Source organism: Aquila chrysaetos, chromosome 6 (assembly GCF_900496995.4).
Source record: "Aquila chrysaetos chrysaetos chromosome 6, bAquChr1.4, whole genome shotgun sequence".
In the NCBI taxonomy this organism is placed as follows: domain Eukaryota; kingdom Metazoa; phylum Chordata; class Aves; order Accipitriformes; family Accipitridae; genus Aquila; species Aquila chrysaetos.
Window position 1 is genome coordinate 26496172 of NC_044009.1, and position 24137 is coordinate 26520308.

Below are 24137 nucleotides of genomic sequence, written 5' to 3' on the forward strand. Positions count from 1 at the left end.
AGACATGTCCGTTTTACGGATTTGACTAGGCAATGGGACAGTGAGTCCAAGAGTTGATATAATTAAGCATAGTGTAATGTATTGATCTTGTATTTGAATGCCATCAACTTGGGATCCTGATCAGGAGCTGTAGCTAGACCATTCCTAACGTATATGATCATAGGATTATTACGTGGAAAATGTCATCTGTCACTTAAATAGTTGTTGTGATTATTACGTTAAGGATCATTAGAACATAAATAGAGACTAAACCAGATGCTTGTACGATCTATAAACCAATGGTTATTCAACCATATCTTGAATACTGTGTGAAGTTCTGGTGTTCTCAAAAAAGATGATGTGGGAGTGGAGAAGGTTCAGGGGGTGACAATGATTAAAGGTAAGGAATGGCTCCTGGATGAGAGTGATGCACTAGGCCGGCACTTTTTGTCTGAAAGGGAGGCAGCTGAGATGGGGCCTGGAGAAAGTAGATGGCAATGGCTTTCTATCTTTCAACATAAGAAATATGTGCATCTAATAAGGCTAAGAAGAGCCAGGCTCAAAACAAAAGGAATAATCATGCAGCAAGTAAGAGAACTCCAAAAATTACTTCCAAAGGATATTGTTAATGCTGGAGATGGAAGGCCTTGTGTGAGTGCTGTTAAATGTGTAGAAACTGCAGTCAGTTCAGGGTGTCCCAAATGAAAACAGGTGGGGAGTGGAAAAGTATTAGTGGAAAATAGAATAAATGCTTGCTTTATTCCTTCTCTTCTTTTAGCATCTGCTTACAGCTATGGTTTGACATAAGATACTGGGACAGATGGACTTTTGCTCTGACCTGGTATTGCTGGTCTTACGTACCAGAAACCCGTTAAATTATATTTAAATGGTATTTTATGTAAAAGCACACACATCACTAGTCTCTAACTCCATTTGTATTTGCACGACTAAGCAAGCTTTCTTGGTAGAATTTGAACTTCAGTTTGCCTAGCCTTCCATTTGCAAGGTACTTATTTTTATCGATGGATCGATATAGTTTAAAGAATGTGTGTTCTTTGTTTCACAAAATATCAAGAGGCTAATTTTATTAAGTGTTGTTAAGAATTACAATACAGTAGCAGACTGTATAGGAAACCTGTGTTTCTTAGCCATAAGTGCTTTGAAAATACTGCTCATGCATATGTTTATAATTACTATAGTCTTGGGTTTTTTTATTTTTATTGTGGAGAAGGGAAGTTAAATTCCAAATACCATAGCTAAACTTGTATAGGATATGAGTGTGAAACCATTACAAACCATTCCAGAAGAGTAACTGTTTTCATCAACCTCAAGATTAGGAAAAAGTGCGGCTTCAATATGCTTAGCTGGTATTTTTCCATAAATCTCTTTCAGAAGATTGCTGATGTTCACAGGGTAGAAGATGACCCTCAATGTAAAACATCCATTTGTTATGTCAACAGCTTAAAGATGTGTGCCAAGGTATCTATAGTAATTAATCCTTGAACACAGGTGATGATAATTTTCTCGCATTGGTTCACTTTAAGGCTAAATGAAAGATTATTGCCTGATTTGTAATATCTGGCTGGGCATGTGTAGAAACTCAGATTTGTTAAATTTAGTTTTAAATCAGCAAGGTAAGTTTAATATTGTGACAGAGGAAAATTTAGGTAGAATAGTAAAAATAATGCACATGCTGTGTGAGTGCCTGTTTGAGAGTCTGAAGATGCATCTCTCTTAGTTGCTGTATGGGTGCTTTGAATATGAAGTCCTGCCTGATCCTGCAACCATATGCAGGACCTTTATGCTGTGAGTAAAATTCTTAGGACCTGCAAGTAAAATATTTAATTCAACCTGATAGTGGTAATCCCTGTACACATACGTCCATTTGGTGTAATGCTAGCATTTAAAAGTTTGGGGGAGTAGAAATTCGTATGTATTATGAGAGGTTTGAATTGTATCTTTGTTATCTGACATGTGTTTCTCCAACAGTGAAAACTCATCTGAAATTGGGGGTTTTTTTTTCATATGTTGATCAGTAGTCTTTCTGTTTGATTTTCGTACTTCTTTGTACTAGGATTAGGAATAGATATGTAAATGTGGTGTGTAGCTACAGTTACCATACTGGAGTTAAGAGGAGTAGATGGGAGATGTCAAGGAATTTGTTTAAAACAGAAGACTGCTTGTTTGAGCCTATTGGTGCATGCAAGGATGCAAAGCATACATCATGGAAAATTTGGGGGTGGTTTTTTTTGTTGGTGGTTTTTTGATGAGTGGCTCGGTTTTGAAGCAGTTGATATGCCTGTCAGAAAATAAGTAGGTTTCTGTATGTAACTTAGTATACCAATGTAGTTTGCTGTAAAAGTGAAAATTATTTCTATGCCAGTAGTTAATTTTGAATTTCATGGTACTTAATGCTGAAATTTTACTCACAGAGCATTTTATGGATCCTGTATGTTCTTTAAAATGCATTAACTAATTCTACTTTATGCACTAGTTATTACACAAATCAAAAACAAGATGGAGATTTTCAATTTTTGAGAATCTCATGAAAATTTCAAATAATGTGTTTTAAATGACTCATTAGCATTTGTTCTTATAATTCCTGAACTGTATAACAACATAAAATATTAAAACAACTCAAAGTACTGGCTTTACCTGATAATTTTTGAGTATATTTTGATTTCCGAAATAGCATTATATATAAGTTTCTTATAGTCTAATCAGATATTCCCCAGAATTTTTTTCTGGAAAATATACTGTAGAGCTGTTGATACACTTTATCACTATCTTATGTACATGGTTTGAAATTTAAATTAAAGACATTTATTATTTACAATTTTAGTTTTCTTTCAATGTAAGCGTATTGCCGTGTGTATTCAACAGTTCTGCTGCTAAATGAACTAAGCATATACTTAGCTTGCTGCGCAGATACATGGGCACAGGTGGACATCTTGGTAGTGTGCACCATGCAGTGAAACACATGGCACTACACAACATGGGGCAAAGAGCACGCAGTTTGAATTAGAAGTCATTTTATGGATACCTTGTAAATTTGTGCTTGTTCATATACAGGCTGTAATTTCTAAAAAGGGTGTACTTGGTTTTATATTGAACACTTGTGATACTCACATCACTCTAATGTAGTTGTCTTTACTTTGTGGATAGAGGCAGTATTGTATGAGCCTGTTTATGTCAATATTTTAATAATTTATCTTTATAACTGCTTTTGTCTATATTTATAGTAACATTGGCACCCTGTGTACAGAAGGTACAATCAGTGCTGAAAGGAAACTTGCATCCATCTGGAAGCAATAAACTTTTCTAAAAGACTGCACAGTGTTACTTAATCCTGTGATTTCTTACTGTGAGTGAAATTAAGGTTTGGTTCAGTTGTGTCACATCATATTGGTATCAAATCTTTTGTGAGAGCTTTTTCATAGTGTTAAGCTACAAACAAAATTTTAAAATTGATGAAAGTCTGAGAATGTAATTTCCTCAATCACAGGATTATGCATCACTGCAAATGTAGTCAATTCCATACAATAGCAATAATTGTAATACCAGAAAGCTTCTGGAATATTGCATTTTGTAAGCTTTCTCTTTATATGAAGGGCTAATTTGTATACTGCACAATTGACTAAGTATACCTTAAATTTTGCGTTGTGTTCTAAGTAATTTTTGTAGTATACATATATCATGTAGTATAAAGTATATTTTTAATATGCCGAAATATTTTACAAAGTTAGAAAAATATGAACAGTTCCCTTAAGAGGAACGGGGTAAAAACCCATGTATATTATAAAGATAATCTAACAAAATTCTGTGGGGTTTTTTTTGTTGCTTTTAAGTGTATTACAACTGTGGTGTACATGAACAAAATAGGATTCATTCATTCCTGCAGGCAAAGTGGTATAGCTTACATTCTTCCTATTCCTATGTAGCAACTGAGCTGAGGAGCATTGGGGTGAGGGAAGGGTTTTATACTTGTCAGAGGACTTCGATGGTGCTGTCATCATCTCTTACCCTTGGGTTAGTGTAGAAGGTGCAGACAGAATGATACAAAGGACGGCTGAGTTTATGAAGCAAGCTCCTAAAAAACCCAGACCAAAGGTCAATGAGGATAAAGCCAAACATGTAGCTGTTGATCAATGAGAAGTTCATGGATGAGCTTATCTAGCAGCTGATGGCTGTGCTTCAATACCTAAAAGCATGAATTACCAGTAGCTTATGGAAGGAAATTGTCGTGCGTTTAGAATGGGATGCATCTGTTCTTTCTTCCTGAAGAAAATGCTTGAAAATATTTTCCAGAAAAGACCAAAATTCAGATATTTGAGGCATGTTGAGTTCCCTGAAAGTAAGACACTGATATTTAGCAGTATGGATGGTTTATAAATCTGTACTTGAGGCTGAAGCAAATCTCCTGCCAGTAAGAGTCCAAGTGGAACTAATTATTAACTTGTAGTTAATCAAACTTGGCGATGTCATGTGGCCATAAGAGGCTATTTGATTCCTCACTTCCCCTTATTTTCTGAAATGACAGAAGAATGTCATAAATTAGTAGGTACAAAACAGTGTGTATGTGTGAGATTTTTTTGAAGGAATATAAAATTAAGCTCATGTTTCCTCTTTCAGGATTCTTTAGTATCTTTCAGCTCTGCTAGCCCATTGTATTAAATCATGTAAGCCATTAGATCCCAGCCTTCTGTTTTATTTCAGAAATCTCTGTCTTTAAATGAATTCTATTATATGATGGTTGTATTGTTGGTCTGTGTAAGACTAGTCATTTAATCTGATGCTTGTGTTTGCAGAGGTTTTACAAAATGACGGAAATCAGTGATGTTTGTTACCCTGTTGTTACCCTGAAGTTTGTTACATAATTCCTTTCCCTTACTACATGAAAAGCCCCAATGTTTCAGGCACTTAATAAAAGGTTTGCTGCTACTTTTCCAATCATATTATGAAATTAGGCAGTATGTGGGCCACGCTCTTAACATAAAATGTAGAGCTTTCTATAGTAAATTTATTTCTGTGACATCTTTCTTGGTGTGGTGTTAATGAGAAAATGTAACTATTAAAAAGCAAAGTCTCTGCTGCATGCATCCTCTCAAATGCTTCAGGCTCACAGTTACTCGCTGTCTGCCTTGCTTCCTTTCAGCTAGCATTGTTGTTCTGTATAGCATTATTCCCAATAGATCTTCTTGTTAGGTGGGTTATTTTTGAATTTCATCATCTCCCTCAAATTCTTTCTTGGAGGAGGAAGAGGAAACTCTCCTTAAGGTGAAGCTTCTTGTTTGGAACAGTATTAGGCCTTGTGCTTGGCTTTAATCACACTTTTCCATGGAGGTATTTATTCAAGAATCTATTGGGCTTCTTTTCAAACTAGCAGTTTCCGTATGTTTTTCTGACAAGTTCTGCCATTAGGCTGTAATTAATAAGCAAGGTACTTCACTGCTCTAAAACAGAGATGGGACAAGACACTAATGAAAGCTTGATGGACAGATGTCTAATGAGCCTCATTACAAGAAGAAGGGCCTTGTCCATGGCCTGCTGGGCATCATGGAGACCCAGGATGCTGGGTGCAAGTGTTACTCCTGAGGTCCAGTCACACTCAGAGGGGAAGTCCCCAGGTCTGGCTCCTCTCCAGGGGGAGTCAGCTCCAGCAAAGATGGCCTCCGAACTGTACTAAACTCTGCCCTTATAGTATGGGATTAACCAAACTGTTCTCGTGTTTGCTCTGCCAGTTGCCAGTGTCATTTTTCATTTTGGTTCAGCCAGATCTAGGCAGTTTGGCAGTGGTTGTCAGAAATTTGCCTATTGCCATCTTTTAAAGGTGTAGTGAAACTTAACCAAATTTTAAGTCCTTGAGTGTGGTCCAGCTCAGGACTTAAAGGACTACACCAAATGTCCCCTGAAGCTGCTCTTCCTGCAGTTGCTGTGATGATATGATGCTGGGCACAGAGGCATGTATCTGCAACAGCCCTTGGTTTGATGAGGATGTTCAGAAGAATGAGGATTAGTTTTTAAAAGATATGGTGGAGAACAGGGATTGGAATCAGCTGGTCAAGGGCTCTTGGGAGAAAGAGCCATTTGAAACAAGGAGAGAAACGAGAGGGGCGGATGAAAGGTTGGAGGTTGCAGTTTCAGATGTGTTTACCCATGCTGTGAAGGTAGTAAAATTTTTTAAGAAATACCCTGAGCAAAGAATGAAAAAACCTTTCATGTGTTGTAGAATGTATTGAAACTTGCACAATGCCACTAAAGCCAAGTTTATATTGTTGTACTTATCACATTTTGTCTTTTTAAAAAATTCTTTATAAGAATTACTAAACAGCGAAATAAAATAATGTAATTTCTGTTATCTAATATAAGACTTTATCCCATGATCTGGGATTTGCATTGGAAAATTACTGGTTGGTTTGTTTGCGTTTTTTTTTGTCTGGGACTGAGTTGAAAAATTGAAGCCTGAAGTACAGATTTGTTCAAGAATATTATTTTTTTAGTATCTCAATTATTCTTCATAATAATCTTATTTTTAGAGATAGCTATCTATGATAGTATTTTAAAATAAGATGATTTCTCTAAGCCAGAAGAATGAGTAATGCCATTTACTGCTGTATTAAAATAGTGTGTAACTTCCTACCCAGTGAAACTAACTTAATGTGCCATTATATGTTTGTAAAGTGGAGTTTTATTCTGAGACTTATAATTTTTTTTAATTGATAAGATGTAAGTAGAGTTCTAAAAATTAAGAGAAACAATTGTGCATCTTTCCCAGTTGTCGCTGACTCTTGTTGCTTTGTGTTTGTGTGATCTTTTGGGAATTAGCAATTGGAAATGAAAATGCACAGCAGATTGGCTCAAACCATGTTGACTTCCTGCTGATGAAAGGAGACAGTCCCAGTCCTTCCTTCTCCCCTGCTGTGTAGTTTCTTGCCACTTTGAAGCAGCGCTAGTTTTGTAGGACTTGTGTTGAACTGATTATATTAAACAACTTGTCAGAAGACTAAGCCAGCAAAACGAAAAAATAAACAAACAAAGTGGATGATCTATGTTACTTTAGGGAGTTGAATTGACTCAGCTAGGTTTTGCCAAGTGCCAGACATAAGGAAAAGGGCAGGGCTAGACACAGTCATGGCAGGTGAGTGAGGATAGGTGCCTGTATTGGTAGAGGGATTAGCAGCAATGTATTGCATTGGCTTGGCGAAATACATCACTTCATCCTCAGATTCTCTGGGGACGGAGAATGAAAATTGGTTGTTTTCCTGTCAGATGTTTTTAAGCTCAGTTTTCTGCCCTAAAGGAATACAGCTGTTGATGCAAGTGAATAGCTGCCATTAAAACATGAAGTTAGTAGTTATACCCTGCTCTTACTCTCCAGCTCTGGAGGAACTGAGATACATCTCTTCAGTACTTTGTAGTACTTTCTGAACTCCTTGCTGTCCCCAAGGAGGTCATTGCGCACAATCTGATAAACGTTTTTCTAGACTAGGGCCTTGGTTGTGTTATGCTTCTCTTACAACACCACTTAAAAGGACTAGAGTAGTGTAAAGGTAATCTTCAAAGAAAAAACAGCCCCTCCCCAACCTGGCCCTTGCTGTACCTTCTTCTCCTCAGCTCACTGTTTGATACTCTTGGCAAGCAGAAAGTGCAATTCCCCTTGCTCTGCTTGCAGAAGAGAGTAAGAGGCATAGTATCAAATTTTGCCAAAGGTGTTGCATGGCCTGCCGCCTTGAAATTAAAAAAAACTTGAAAATTCAGATGTTCTGAAAATAGCTTTTCTGTCTTGTGTTTAGAGTCTTTAAATTAATGTTAAATAGCATGACGAGCTATACAGTGATTCTCAGCTCTTCTGGCAAGAATGAGCATACTTGCTCCTTTACATTTTTCATTGCCAGTCCTTCTTAATCAAAGCTGTAGCTGAAAACTGTAGAGGATTTATGAATCTGTTGCATACCATTTATTGTGCTTTGCAGACTACAATAAGGGAAAAATGGGCTTAATAGTTAATGAGTTAATAGTTGCTGTTTTATATGCATTAGACTTTATCATATTAATTTTAAATATTCCTAAGCCTAAATTTGTAGACATATTGTCAATACTAATTTCATTTTTTATTATATTTATTTCCTTTTTGGTTTTATATTAATAAAGTTATATTTTATTGTATATCTTGAATGGTTATTTTGAAAATAGTGTTCATACAGTGTAGGATGATCTGTAAACGTTCTGTGATAACTACTGTCGATCACTCTGTTTTCCTTGGTATAGTCTTGATGATTTTTATTTCTAGTTATTTGTTATGTTACACTGCCGTCAACTATAGCAGTCATCTATTAATGAGGTAAACTTTGGGAGCGTAATGGGACAGAGAACCTAAAATATGAAAGAGATTTATCTATTAAAAGTAGTTAGAGTGGGGCTAGGTGTCTCACCAAAGGTCATAGGAAGAATTTATGACCAAGGGAATATAACACATTTTCCTTCGTGTCCAATTCTCCTACTTGAATTATACAGTCAAATTTCATGTGTATTTTCTACCGTTTTCATGTACTCCAGATATTTGTTATGGAAATTAAGTCCTCAAATACCACTTCTAGATGTTGGGCCTCTGTGGTAGGAAAACAGTCCAATAAGTGTTGTGTTGTGTTGTTGAAGTGTTGGTGTTTATATTTTAATAACACACTTCTCTTTACAAACTGTTCTATTTTTCCATAGTACTGCTTTTATCTTTGTGTATGTTTTCGTCAGTTTTGCTGTAAACTTGAGATAATCTAGTTGTTTAAAGCCTAGTTTAACACTCTGAACTAATTAAAATTTGGTTTTCTATTTACAATTAAACTGTATTTGAGTGTATTAGTCCCTCATCCTTTGATTTAGCTCAGTGTAGTATATTTAGACGTAAGTTTTTATTAAATAAGAGATTAGACTACCATAAATAGGAGAAATGTAGGATAGTCTCATTGCCTGAAGTCAGCGAGAGGATAAATAGGGGCATAAAACTTCCTAGAAATTCATATATCCAGGCAGGCTTTTTTCATGCTGTATTTGGGGGGGGGGGGGGGGAAGTGGACATGTGCAGAAACTGTGAGTACAATTAGCGTCAAGCAGATAAATCCAACTCTAATCCTGTTTACGCTCTACATCAGACAGATGTGCTGAGATTGATTTAGACAAGCCCTTGGCTTATAGTAATTTTTTTTTTTTTTAAGTGCCATATATTCTGTTTTTGTTAGATCTTTGTTAAATGCTAAGTGCTGTTAGTTTTACTCTTCCCTAACAACTGTAACCTACTTTATACAGGTTCCCTCTCTGCTCTCACGATGACAGGCCAGCCTGATAGAAGAGATTATCTTTATTCCTTGTAATTAAATTGACTTTTTTTTTTTTTCCCCAGAAAATACAACAATGGGAAGTGGGTACTGAATTAAATAAATAGCATGATATCTAATAGATGTATACTTAAATCTCTTGCAAGAACAGATGGTACCCAATATCTTTCTAAGTAATGTGAGAGGACAGTTAATGTCCTGAAACAGCTAGCAATAACCAATAAGATACTAACGAACCAATAGGTTTTTTGAAGTTTAAAAAATTGTCTAATCCAATGTATACTGTATTTTTAAAGTAAACTTGGTTGTTATCACATACTAGAAATATTTTATTAATGTAGCTCATGACTTAAATTTTCTTTATCTGAATTGTTTTATAAAATTTTACTGCATTTGTAATGATCTTATTTTCAGTAAAAATAGAAGATGAATATTATAGAATATTCCTAGGGACTTTTATGCAGATTTATTTTCAACTTTATTAAAAATTGGCTGTCCTAATCCTACTAGCTAGTTCAATATTTCCTCTGCAATTTAAAACTTGAGGATGATGCTTTTGTACAATTCAGTATTCCTACAGTTTATATGCTTCTACAAGCTGTATCTGGAAGTGTACTCCAGTGGAACAACTAGAGTCAAATACTATTTTTGAAAGTGTGGTGCTGCCTAGTGAGAGTGGATTATTTTAATTTTCAAAAGTTTTGATGTGCATCTGAGCAACACAAGAATTTGATAAATACAGAGTAAGAGGAACATATAAAAGCAAATAAAAATCTATCTGGCTGCAATAGTGGCGTGAAAAGAAAAGACAAAACAAGCCTTACCTGGCTTATGACTAAATGTTATCCTATGAAAGCTACTGGGGGAATAAAACTTATTTTAACAGGCCTTCATTTCACTTGCTTCGTGCAGGACAAATAAGCTAATGTTTGTAATTTATTTGTGTTGCATATGCATAACATTAGCATAACAGAATTTGTGATATTCTCAGCAAAGCTAATTGTTTAATCCAAAATGTTATTTGTTTAAAAATATTTAAAAAGCAAACCCATTTAGCATATTTGTATTGGTCTGGGGGAATAAATGCTGCAGCTCGGTTATTGCTGCAGAACAGTTGTTATATTTCACATCTCTTTATGTTTAACCATTTTCCTAAAACATTGAGGTTTGCGTGCTGAAGTTTTCAGTATGTCTGACAGTGAGACTTTCTGGAAAAAGATAAGCAGACCCTATTAAAAATGCTGTTTTTAAAATTAAAGAAAGTCTTAAATAAAGGTATTAAACTATGTAGTTCTAGGTAAGTGATTCAGGATATCATAAGTAAGCGTTTCGTTTAAGGCCTACAAAGACTATTTACCCCCAAATGTTTTAAAAGAGCAATACAAAGTTTGAAAAAAATCAAGATCTCTGATTTGGTAACGTTAATATTAAGGTTGCTTGTACAATGTCCATTCACCCTTTGAATTTATGCAAAATTACAGTTCAAATGGAATCATATAAATTTTTTTTTTCCCTCCTCAGTCCCCTGGTTTCATTCAATGTACCTTATAGAAGATACTTTTACAGCAATCATTACAGTACTTTGAGCTTTGTTTTGTTTTCATTGTTTGGTGAGTTTCCTCCTGTTTGTGCTGCATACTTCAGAAAATCTGCACTGCAGACAATTTCCTGTGTACTATCTCAGTGCACACACAGATTTACTTGTCACAGTATTCCTGCTAAGAATGGAATGATTTTAGATGCATTTTACACCTTAGTAGCTGACATACAGAGAAATTAAGATGGTAAAATGTAACAAGTTGGAAATATATGTGGGAAGTATAATAACGTCATAGTTCTATCTGCAGTAGGTTATTTGGTATGGAACAGGAAAGAATGGGTTTGTTGAGAATTGTCAAGAGAGGTAATACTGACTTGAGCTTTAGTTGTGTTAGCATTGCTAATGTGCAGTCCTCCAGGATTTCTGGATAGAAGGATGATCACTGCACAGTCTGGTTCAAGAAATGATGTTGAGAAATGCTAGTGTCAAACTGTTACCAGAATTGATGCAGGCTTCTTCTTCCTGCTCTGAAAAAGTATGACTTTCTGAAGCCCTCAGCTTCATGTGGTGTAATGAAGTAGGTGATAACTTGGTTTTTGCTGTCTAACCTGCAGTGCTGTCCATCTTTCCCAGGAAGACAGTTAAAATAGACTTTTGCAGCTTCTCCCTGGCACTTCAGTATAGCATGCAGCAAATATTCATCAAACAGAATCTGTTATGGCTTTTGCTACTGAGAAACCACTTGACTGAGCTGTTGCTAGATTTGGAAAAGGTTTCTTGGTTTCTAGCTTTTCTTGCCTTGGGCTGCAAAGCGACCTTTATTGGTATAGTGTATCGGATCTGCTGTAATTACAAAGAAAGCAGGGAAACTTTTCTTTTTGTGTCCAGAGTATCTGACACCTACAGGAACGGTGACATTTTGCCTTCAGTCTGTGTATTTGACTTTGTTTTTGAGGAGTCAGGTGTTATACAGCTCAAGAGAGCAGATGTACCACAGTGGTTCAGTTGATATATCTCCAAAAGGCATTTGGAACTAGTGTCACTGAAGTGATAGTGTCTGCAGCCACAGGGTCCGGGTGTGTAACAGCCCCGAGATAAGAAAACCCTCACTTAGTGTTCCAGCCTAATACAAATCTTCCCTGGGGTGAGGGTCTTGAACTGTCACAAGAACTTTTGAAACTGTGTTTTTCTTTTACTTGTCTTCTAAAGTAAATTCGTAACTCGAAAATGAAGGACAAGATGGGTGACACGCTTTTGGTTTATTTTTTTCTATTTTTGCTTAACAATTTTCTGATATGTCTCTAGTCTAAACACAAAAGGCAACAGTTGTATCGAATGAAAAAAATACACTGAGCATATGGTCAGCTTGGGTCATAGCACACTTTCTGATCTATGATTTAGGAGAATACAACTGCTATGATTGCTATGATTTAGGAATATACAATGAAGAATTTGCTTTTTGAATGCAAAGTGGTTCACTGCTCTTACAATCTACAATTTTATTTGTTTTTTTGAATATCAGAAAAGGGATTAAATAACCTCTCTGAAATCATGTTATTTGTATAGCTGGAGATGAAGCCATAACTATTTTTTTTTAAGATAATACTCCTAATCATATTGATATCATATTGATAACACTTCTTTTTTTTTTTTTTTTTTCCCCTCCCCACAGGTGATTCCAGTATGGTTTTACGGGCTCAAGAAGAGATTATTGAAATGAAAGATGTATTTTCAGTAAAACTGAAACGTCGTCGTTTTGTAGGGCAGAAAAAAGGTGGCACTTTGTTGGGTATCACAATTTTTAAATGCTTGCATAAAGAAGAGAATAAACTAACAGACTGTGCTATCCATTTAAATAACTTAAGTGAAGATCATTGTCATTCATGGTTTAGACATCTAAAGGACATTTTGAATGGTAAGCATTTAATTGGGGTTGATATTATTTCAGACTTGTTTCTATTCACAATACATAAGGTTGAGTGAAGCTTAGAAAAATATTTTGCCTGTGGAAATTAAGACACACAAATATGAATATGATTGCTGGAAAATGTTTACTACTGAAGTTTTACATGATGAAGTGTAAAATTTAGGAAAGTGACAATAATTGACTAATGCATCTGTAAAAATGAAACAAATTGATGCTATTTTTTGGAAGTGTTTTGGAAACTACTGAAAATAAGTAGCTTACTGTATTCTGACTGAAGAGTCTTCTGGGAAATCTGTTTCCTAAAGAAATAAAATATTTTGTTGATGTTTTCACTCGGAATTGCAGCACATCTGATGGTACTACAGTTGTTGCAGTACTGGGAACTCTTCAGGGACTTCCTGGTGACTGTTTAGGAGCTCCCACTTGAGACCCACAGATTCTTTAAGAGACTAATGGGAGAGGTTTTCATCTTCTTCATAAATTCACAGGTGGAAGTTTTAAGGTTCTGTGGGGCTCTTATTGTATAATTTGATACAAAATGTATTGACACTAGCTAGTGATGAGAGGCAATTCTTTATTTTAAAAATATCTTTCTGTGTTTGCCTGGGCTAATGCCAGTTTCAGGGTGCTTTGTTTAACCCATGATAGTTGCATTTTTTTCATGGAAGCTGTATCAAATTTAAGAAAGAAGTATTCACCATTTAGGGGAGAAAACTCCCACAACAAATCAAAGCCTTTCACTGTAATTTAATACCATCAATATTGGAAAGACACACAATATAGCACACTTGTGATTTAAAAAAACAAAACAACAAAAAACCCCCCACAAACTAAACTCTCTGATTTAGCTCTGAAATGTGTCTCTGTTTACAGGCTATAGCAAATGAGTTTGTTTATTACAGAAGAAAAACAATCCATCTTGTAATAAACTATTAATACTCCAGCTGAATTGTTAATACTGAGCCAGATTATAGAATTCAAATCTTGCACATCTGTAGTATTTGTAACAACACTTTCAATAGCAATTTATAGTGTACTTCTAGTAAAGTGACTTTGTCAAAAGCAGGTATTAGAGAAAGTAAAATAACATGAGATATTAACGGTGCATTCTTACGTTGTTTGCTTACGATATGCTTTGGATTTTCCAAATAAAAATATGTATTAGAAAGTGCCTTCCCTTGCCCCTTTTTGAAAGACTTTATCACAAAATATCTAAATCTGCAAAAGTGCCAAGATTCTTGCAGATCTCCAGCTACCCATAAAGGCAAGGACATTTGCATAAGGAGCAAATGTCTGTTTTGTTCCCAGATTACCCTCCATCCATCAGGAGCAGTGATACCATATGTTCACAGAAAAAAAGCTGCAGTATCTCTTGCTCAGGTTGCCTTGACTTCGAGGTGCAGTCTCTGTTTTATAGCTTTGTAATTGGAAGCCACCTGAACCTGAAAAAAAAGCATTCTGTGCAGTGCTGCTGTTTCTAGTTCTTCCTTCAGCTTCAGTCTTTCTCCAAAAGCCCAAACCTTGTGCAGATTTTTCCTGATCTCTAATCAGCACATTTTTCTCCTTTCCTTCTACTTCAGGAATAATCAGGACTCGGAGAGGAAAAAATAACCAAATACAACCCCCAAAATATAATTTACTAATGTGTATTTGTTTTAAGTTCTGTAATTACAGTAAGAGTAGTTTTCACACTGTTACATTTTGAAGTCCGCGTAGATATTCAAACTGTCTTGCTATCCAGAAAATCACCAAAAAAGCAGCAGTATTTCTGCATTCAGTGTGGCAGAGAAACATTATCAGTTTTTCAAACAGTGATGGTATAGTAATGGTATAATTCAGAAAAAAGTCTTCTGATTTAAAATGTACCAAACATTGGTAGGAAGATCCCAGTGGGATTCAAGTCAGAACTAAAAGTATAAAATGCAGATAAGTTCTGTTGAGTTCTCAATAACTGAAATCTCAAAAGGCACATTGATATATCTCTGCTTGAAACAGTGATGAATTTTCATCGGTTTTGCCGCAGCTTGTTTTCATAACAGTGCTGGTGACATCTTTGTTAATGAACTCAAACTGGCTCCTTTTTGGTTTCCTTATGAACTGCAGGATAAAGTTAAAATTTCATCCTTCCAAAATAGTCAAAATTTAAGTGTATGTGGTTTTTTTAATTTCCTAATCTGTCTGATCACAAAGTAGATTTTCATTAACTGCTGCTTTATTTACTTGAAGGGTTTTTTTACTGCTTCTAGGCTGGAGCAAATTAAAAGCAGGTGGTTTACCAAAGTAGAGTGTATATATGTTTGGGTATGGCTGTCAGTAAACATGTACTTCATTTATCAGAATGGCTAAATATTACTAAAAGGTGTGTCCCCTTTGAAAATAAATGCAATTTCTATTTGTTTACCTTACTCTGACAAGTTTTTAGATTTTTATACATATACATTAATAAGAAACAACAATAGCAAGTTTAGCAGTGACAATATGAGCTAGAGTTTTATCTGGTGATTTGTTCTAATGAAGATTTCAGTTCTTTTTTGAAATCCCATGTACACAGTTTCCCTTTTACTGTGTGTTTTGTGTCTGACATGAATGTTTCTTGCATGGATTTTCCTGTTCGTTCTTCAATTTAAAAACTAATTAGGCTATAATTTTTTATGAAGCCCATCGTCATGTAAGTGAGCACGCAGATATATTGTTCAGAATTTAGTTACAGTGGCTGCTATTATGGCTTTTTGTGTGCGTGTGACGGGGTAACAAAACACATGTACTACCATCTTCCCACTTTTAAATAAGTTCTTATTTTCTGCATAACGCTGCTGTTCAGATGCATGCCAGCTAGATATGAAGAGCTTGCTCAATGATAGGGTGTTCAGGAAAACTGATCTTCTGTATGTTGCGTATTTGTTAAACTGATGTAAAATAACCACTGCCACCTCAAGGCATGCACCTATGGAGCCTTGGTTCTGGGCTCGCTCCTGGAAAGCCCCAAATGGCAGCTTAGACAGATTCTAGTATGCTGTTGATCTCACGTTGTACACCTGACTCTGAGTGATTTCCATTTCTACATCGCATCTTTTTGTAGTGGACTTATGGGCATGTACAGTGGGGACGTATTGTGTCGTGGAATTCACTGTTTAATTTAAAATCCTCTGTGCATACAAATGCCCAGTGTTTCTTAAATGGTTAAGATAGGCCTAGAAATGAGAGAAAATGCATAATTATCAATGCTTATCTGGCTTTTTTTGATTTTTTTTTTTTTTTTTTTTTAGCAAGATAAGACTTATTTTTATTAACAGTTGATTTGAAAAAGTTTTGCTTAAAAACTCTGTAAACTAGCAGAAGACAGTAAATATGGTTAAGAATAAATGATAAGTAGCAAAAAATACATGAAGTGCACTTTATATTTATCTACTATTCTGTAGTATCTCTCACACTGGGATTTGATATGAATGTCCGCAACTTCATGCATGAAGTTTTAATTAAACTATTAATGTTAAACATTAACTTTGGTTAGTTAATATTAACAGTGGTGTCTCCATAGTTACATTGACAGATCTGTCTCATATTATTAGTTTTTTTCCATGTATAATATTCTTACTGTTGTATAAAGTATTTATAAATGTATGCAGTAATGACATGATTCCAGGCTCTTAACTTTTGTAGCATAAACCCATTTTCATAAAGCGAAGAACTGAAAGCAGCACAGATGTATGTCTGAGCATAGCGTCTCTGCTGCCCTATGAGCTTTTGTTTTCAGAACACCCTGATTGACCCACCACCCTTCATGGTTCACTGATTCACTTGATAGATCAAGTTTAAACTAGTGCATATTAGCACATTTGTTAGTACTAGAGGAACAGTTGGCCTTCCTGCTTTAGGCTGCTGGTTCATTTCAAATGGAGCAGCCACAGAAAACAATAACAGAATACCAGTTAGGAGAACACCAAAAGGCTGACAGACTGAAATCGGTTGCAGACTGTAGTAAATGACATGGATTCATTCATATAGATGTTGTTTAAAGGAAATTAAAAGACTATTATTATTTAAAAATACTTTTAAAGAAGTTTCACTATATAATTGTGTGAAAGTTTAATTTTTGACTCTTATTGGATATTCTTTCATTAAACTCAGTTGTTTGGTGTGTTATAACACGGCCAGTGCATGCTGGGAACGATAAATAGCAATTTTTGTCTTGATCATCCTTTCATGTCGGTTGGCAGTCATTTGGCACAAACAAAACCATATCAGTAGTGTACCATATCTTTGCTCAAATGCCTTGTTTATGATACTTCTTTCTATAAATATAATAGTTTACCTCACTAAAAAAGTAAATCGATATTGAAGTAGTCATAAAGAGAATATGCTAACATTTTTATCCTGTGAATTCATTTGGTTCTTGAAAATCTCACTAGGATTTATGTATTAACTCTGATCTACTTTTCAGCAATAGCCTAATATATAGAATCATAAATACAGTTCCTGGCTTAGAATCATTTAATGAACGAATTTTTGGTTAAGAAAAAACAAACCCCAACAAAAATTCAACTGTTTCCTTAAAAATCTAGGAATTTTTCCCCCCACCAATTGAAAAGTCTGTATTCTTTTGCCTGATTATGCTTTCTTTTAAAACTTTGTATTGCCACCTGGGACTTAAATTTTTACACCTAAAACTCAAAACCAGTTAAGTGAGATAGCAATGTTTGCTTTTTTCCCTTCAGTTTTCTCCTAGTGGTGGTTTAGCAGTATTGTAACTCACACTATCTGGGTAACAGAATTTATGACACTTCATCGCCTTTCTCTACTTCTACAAACTCTGTACTTTCCTATTCTTTTCCTCTGCTTTGTGTATTATAAGTATATTTTTATATATATGTATATTTTTAAGTTTAAGGGTATGCTTTACTTAGAAATCAAAGGCTCTGTAGTCAGCTTTTACAGTTTTGTGCCTCTGGGTGTTGGTGGGGTTTGAGCATTTAGGGCCAGCTGACCACAGGTGGGAGTTCCTCTAGAGAAGATAAGAAACATGACAGAATTTTTATGAATGTGGCTAAATCTTTTCTCTTTTAAATCAGGAGTCCTTACTCTTGTAGTTTTCAATTTAATTTCTATTGACACTTTAGGCAAAATATCAAGTCACAGAAATTATTTTTTTTGGCCTTAATATTTTTATGACTTCTAAAAGACTGCAACAATACCAGATAGCAGATTTCCATTAAGTGTCTTGAATAAGGATTATTAGAATGTCTCGATGATGATGATTTATGTGTTTTAATAGTGCTTGGGAACTTGTGTAGTCTTCCTTGTTCGTGTTGTAATTCCTATGATTAGAAATTATGCTACAGTACATACCTGCAGTGCTTGTCTCTGTCTCCAGAGAATCAAGAATAATTTAGGTTGGAATGGACTTCTGGAGGTTATCTGTTCCAGCTTCCTGCTCAGAGCAGGTGAGCTTCTAAACAAGATCAGGTTGCTAAGAGCCATGTCCAGATAAGTTTTGAAAATCTCTAAGGATGACATTCCACAGCCTCTTTGGGCAATGTGGTCCATGGCATAACCGCTCTCATTGCAAAGAGTGTTTTTCTTTATTTCAGATTGGAATATTCCTTGCTGCAAGTTGCGTCAGTTGCCTTTTTGTCCTTGCACCTGCAAAAAAGTCTGGCTTGGTGGTCTTTGTTACTTAAGGACAGCATTTAGGTAGATTCTCTTCTCAAGGCTATACAAAGCCAGCTACCTCTGCCTCTTGTATGTGGCCTGTTCCAGCCCCTCGTTGTAGTCACAGTTCTCTGCTGGACTCATTCCACTTTATCAGTCTTGTGCTAGGGGCCCTAAAAGTGGATGCAGTTTTTGAGATTCAGGCTCAAAAGATGTTGAATACACAGTGGTAGTGATATCCTTTGAACTGCTGGTTGTCCTCTTGTTATTGCAACCTGGTAAGTACTTGGTCTTCATGGCATCAATGGCCCACTGTTTAGTCATGTTCAACTCCTTGCCCATCAGGAAGGTCAGATGCTCTCTAAAGAGGTGCTGCATAGTTGGTCAATCCCCAGCCTGCACTGTTAGGGTTTTGCTGGACCAGGTGCCGGACTTTGTGTTTGTCTTTGTTGAACAACTTGAGGCTTTTGTCAAACCTTTCTTGTAGCTAATCAAGGTCCTTGTGAATGGCAGCCCTGCCCTCCAGCGTATCTGCTGTCCTCACCAAGTTCCCTTTTTTCTTTTTATCTCCTTTTTAAAGGAGATACTTTTAAATATAGGTACTAAGGCTTATTAACAAAGATATTCAGGATTCATCAGGCAGTAAGGAGTCACTGGGATTAATTTGCCTTGCAATGACATCGGACTGTAACTGTGTAACATTTCGCCATAACTATAATTAGAAATCTTGGTTTTTATGTATGCTTTCAAGTTATAGCAGCAAACTGATACAGTAATTTCCTTCAGTATCTTTAAGAAATCTTCTAAGATTTAGTAACACAAAATAGATAATGTGCTAGTTTTCATTTCTAGATTGTTTGATGTGTTTAAATAAGTGAAAAAACAATCTATGGGACTTCTATAATTGTTACGTTTTGATCTTAAGGAATACTTTCCCCTTTGATGCTGAAATAGTGTTTAGCTGTAATTTCTCTGAGGAATTGTTCTGGTTCAGTTGTTGAGGTAGAGTAAGTGGGAGAGCTTCAGGAAGTCCCAGCTTGACACTCTGAAGGTACATGTGGCTGTAAAAATTGACGTAATACTCTACATGGGGCAGGAAAACGTGCTTTCACTCTTGTTTCCTTTTGGAATTGTGGCCTACTACTAATTTTGTTCTTGAACGTTGAAAGCAGTGTACTTGCTAGATATTCTAGCTTTCATTTGGCTAAGAAAGTGATAGTCTAACCTGATACTAAACGAAAATTTAGAATTTATAAATGAATTAATTGAATACAAAATTGTTCAAATAATGTATTTTAAATAACTATCAAAGAAATATCAATATCGCATGCCACCACGTGCTTTTTGTAGCAAACCAGCCTCACTGAATCATGGCAGTTGTAAGAATTCTAGAAAAGAGAACTTGAAAAGTAATGTTATTATTTTAGTATGAATTATTTACTATTCAACAAAATGCCATATTCCAAATAATAAAATTACTTCATGGGGTAATGTCCAAGACAAGGTACTGTTTGCATAGCAGTATTTCTCAGTGTTGTTTGCTCAGAGTTCACTACTTCAAAGACCTAAATGTAACTTTTAAAAAAATAAAATGAACAATAATTCTCATGTTTCTGAATGATAGTACCAAGTTTTCTTTGTATTTCTTCGGACCTCCTTCAAGATGAGGGAATTTCATTTGCACTGTTTTCTGAGATCGCAAATCAAACAGAAGTATTGGATTGTAGTATCAGTTTTGTTGTGTGTTATTGTCATATGCCTGCTGGGAGTGTTTCATATTAAATTCCAAAAAGGATATGTTTTGATGTTTGGGGTTTTTTTTTTTGTCACCTGATCTTGTAACTTTGCCACATTCACCCTGCTCCTGTATCAGGGTTTAACTATGTTATGACATATACTTTTTTTTTTTTTTGGTCCTATAGCATTTTGGTTAGTGTGTGATTCATTTCTACTCTTTATTAGCTGTACATACAAAAGTAATCAGTACTGTAATTTTAAGATAAATAGCACACATCCAAGAAGAAATTGAGACTTTTTTTAGACTATAATTTACTTATCCTGTTAAAGTACTGTAATGGTTCTAATATTAAAATTTAATTTAAGCTGTAAAAATAACTGGGCTGTGTGTAATCTTAAATGTTTTGTGTTTTCTTTTTAGGCTTTCAAAATAGACCAAAATCCTTAAAAGTGTTTGTTAATCCAAGCAGCCATAAAAGAGAAGCCAGTCATGTTTATTATGAAAAAGTTGCACCTCTTTTTAAGCTTGCTGACATCAAAACTGATGTCACAGGTAAGTTGCTTCAAAAGCATAGTTTAATCCTTTGTGAAACTAGTATTTTAAGCATGCAAGACAATTTGAATTTACTGCTAATCCTTATTGGCTTTGACTGCAAGTAGAGTATTTGGAACTGTAATTAATACAATATATTTTTATTTCGTAAAAAATGTTTCAGTAATTCTGTTATTCATTGACTATTTTTCCGCTATAGCTATCAATACTAGTAATATATTTTTTTATTTTTTAAAGCAAGCATTCTATAAAAAGAAACAAGCATTTAATGTCTGACAGTCTTTTATATACTTGCTAAGAGTTGTTCCTGCATTCTGACAAACACATGTCTTTAAATATTACTTCTCTTCTGAGAACATCTATTGGCCTGACATCATAAGAGGGGCTTATCCAAAGGAAGCATTATTTCTGGATTCTGACTCAGTTTCAGGGATGACCTGGAAGCCTAAGGGATTAAGTTCTGTGATGACAAGGGCAGTTTTCACGAGGCACATGGGCATGACTTCGTGTCTGGAGAACGTGAAGGTACAACTTTAATGTTGTACTGATGCTGCCTTCTGCTCAACAATGGGTTCCCCATAGCAGGTTAGGATTTAAGGCCCCAATTTCTGCCAGAGTTCTGCTTTATGTCCTGAGTTTGCCCTTTGGCTGTTTCATTTGACTGAGTTTTTCTAAGAAATTGAACAGGAAAACAATGCATTTTCTTAAAGCAGTAAAATATTAATGATCTGATCATTACTTCTGCCCCCTTCTGTGAAGAGACCAAAACTTATGCTGCATCAAATTTGGTCCCAAAACAGACCCAAGTTTTCAGAGAAGTGATATCAGTATTTCCCATTCCAAATATCTTTTTATCCATAGTATTACAATTCCCTTTAATACACTGCTAATTTTTGGTTATGCAATTCATATCCAAGTGAAGTGTAAACTTTGGTGCAAGACATTTTAACACCAAGAAGTCTTTTCTTATGTCTGTAGTAATCGGCTTGCAAAATAATCAGTTCCAGCTTAAACAAATTATACGACAGAGGGCTCAGCCTACATACAGTTCTCCCTTAAACTTCTTGTGAAATCATGACTAGTTTAGGTTGCAGGCCAAAAATCATTCTGAGCAAATCTGGTTTAGGCATGAGGATAAATGATTTTATATATAATAAATTTTTATATATAATATATAAAAAATTTAAATATATATGTATAAATAAGATTTGTCTTGCTAATTTTATTACTTGTGTCTATGTATTTTTTAATTACTTAGCCTACATTTTAAAGTAAAATCAATTGAAGATTAAAGATCATAGAATCATTTAGGTTGGAAAAGACCTTCAAGATCATCGAGTCCAACCATCATCCATGCCCACTTAACCATGTTACTAAACCATGTTATGGAGTACCCCGTCTACATGCTTTTTGAATACCTCCAGGGATGGTGACTCAACCACTTCCCTGGGCAGCCTATTCCAATGTCTGACAACCCTCTCAGTAAAGAAATTTTTCCTAATATCTAACCTAAACCTCCCCTGCCGCAACTTGAGGCCATTTCCTCTCATCCTGTCTCCAGCCACTTGACAGAAGAGACCAGCACCCACCTCACTACAACCCCCCTTCAGGTAGTTGCAGAGAGCGATAAGGTCTCCCCTCAGCCTCCTTTTCTCCAGGCTAAACAGCCCCAGTTCCCTCAGCCGCTCCTCATAAGACTTGTGCTCCAGGCCCCTCACCAACTCGGTTGCCCTCCTCTGAACACGCTCCAGCACCTCAATGTCTTTCCTGTAGCGAGGGGCCCAAAACTGAACACAGTACTCGAGGTGCGGCCTCACCAGTGCCGAGTACAGGGGGATGATCACCTCCCTGCTCCTGCTGGCCACACTATTTCTGATGCAGGCCAGGATGCCGTTGGCCTTCTTGGCCACCTGGGCACACTGCTGGCTCATATTCAGCCGGCTGTCAACCAGCACCCCCAGGTCTTTCTCTGCCGGGCAGCTTTCCAGCCACTCTTCCCCATGCCCGTAGTGCTGCAGGGGGTTGTTGTGACCCAAGTGCAGGACCCGGCACTTGGCCTTGTTGAACTTCATACGATTGGCCTCAGCCCATCGATCCAGCCTGTCCAGATCTCTTTGTAGAGCCTCCCTACCCTCAAGCAGATAGACCCTGCCTCCTAACTTGGTGTCGTGTGTAAACTTGCTGAGGGTCCCCTCAATCCCCTCATCCAAATCATTGATAAAGATATTAAACAGAACGGGGCCCAACACCGAGCCCTGGGGAACACCACTTGTGACCCGCTGCCAACTGGATTTCACCCCATTCACCACAACCCTCTGGGCTCGGCCATCCAGCCAGTTTTTCACCCAGCGAAGAGTACACTTGTCCAAGCCACGAGACACCAGTTTCTCAAGGAGTATGCCATGAAAGACAATGTCAAAGGCCTTGCTGAAGTCAAGGTAGATAACATCCACAGCCTTTCCCTCATCCACTAGGCAGGTCACCTAGTCATAGAAGGAGATCAGGTTGGTCAAGCAGGACCTGCCTTTCATAAACCCATGCTGACTGGGCCTGATCCCCTTCTTATCCTGGGCTTGCCATGTGAGTGCTCTCAAGACAAACCGTTCCATAATCTTCCCCGGTACCGAGGTCAGGCTGACAGGCCGGTAGTTCCCCGGATCCTCCGTCCGACCCTTCTTGTAAATGGGAGTCACGTTGGCAAGCCTCCAGTCCCCTGGGACCTCCCCTGTTGACCAGGATCGCTGATAGATGATAGAGAGTGGCTTGGCAAGGACCTCTACCAGTTCCCTCAGTACTCTTGGATGGATCCCATCAGGTCCCATGGATTTGCAAGTGTCCAGATGGCATAGTAGGTCACCAACTATTTCCTCCTGGATTAAGGGGGGTATATTCTGCTCTTCATCCTCACCTTCCAGCTCAGGGGGCGGAGTACCCTGAGGATAATTAAGTACCTCGGCCTTTTCCTCATCTCTGGTGGCTACATTCCCTTCTGCATCCGTTAAAGGATAGATATTTTCCTTGGGATTCTTTTTACTGTTAACATATTTATAAAAACATTTTTTGTTGTCCCTTACAATAGTGGCCAGATTTAGTTCTAGCTGAGCTTTTGCCTTTCTAATTTTCCCTCTGTATGATCTAACAAGATCCCTGTACTCCTCCCAAGTTGCCCGCCCTTTCTTCCAGAGATGATAAACTCTCCTTTTTTTCTTGACTCCTAGCAAAAGCTCCCTGTTCAGCCAGGCCAGTCGTTTTCCTCAGCGGTTTGACTTGCGGCACAAAGTGTGAAAAAGATTTTCCATGTTCGAATTCTGTAGTGATAATTTCTTAACTTCCCTTAATTGATAAGGGTATGTGAGCAGCTTTATATAAGTGTTGATTCTTACAGACATATTTTTCACCTGCAAGGCATAGACGATAGTGTAA

General features: G+C 36.6%; 1 protein-coding gene across 2 annotated transcripts in view; it reads left to right on the forward strand.

The window, feature by feature from the left end:
- The window catches only part of CERKL (ceramide kinase like), a 61022-nt gene that overhangs the window by 12840 nt on the left and 24045 nt on the right, over positions 1-24137 (forward strand). For both annotated transcript variants that reach the window (XM_030016850.1, XM_030016849.2), the window contains exons 2-3: positions 12521-12763; positions 20583-20714. In XM_030016850.1, the coding sequence (XP_029872710.1) occupies positions 12532-12763; positions 20583-20714 (364 nt within the window). In that variant the 5' untranslated portion in view covers positions 12521-12531. The remainder of the gene's footprint in view (positions 1-12520; positions 12764-20582; positions 20715-24137) is intronic.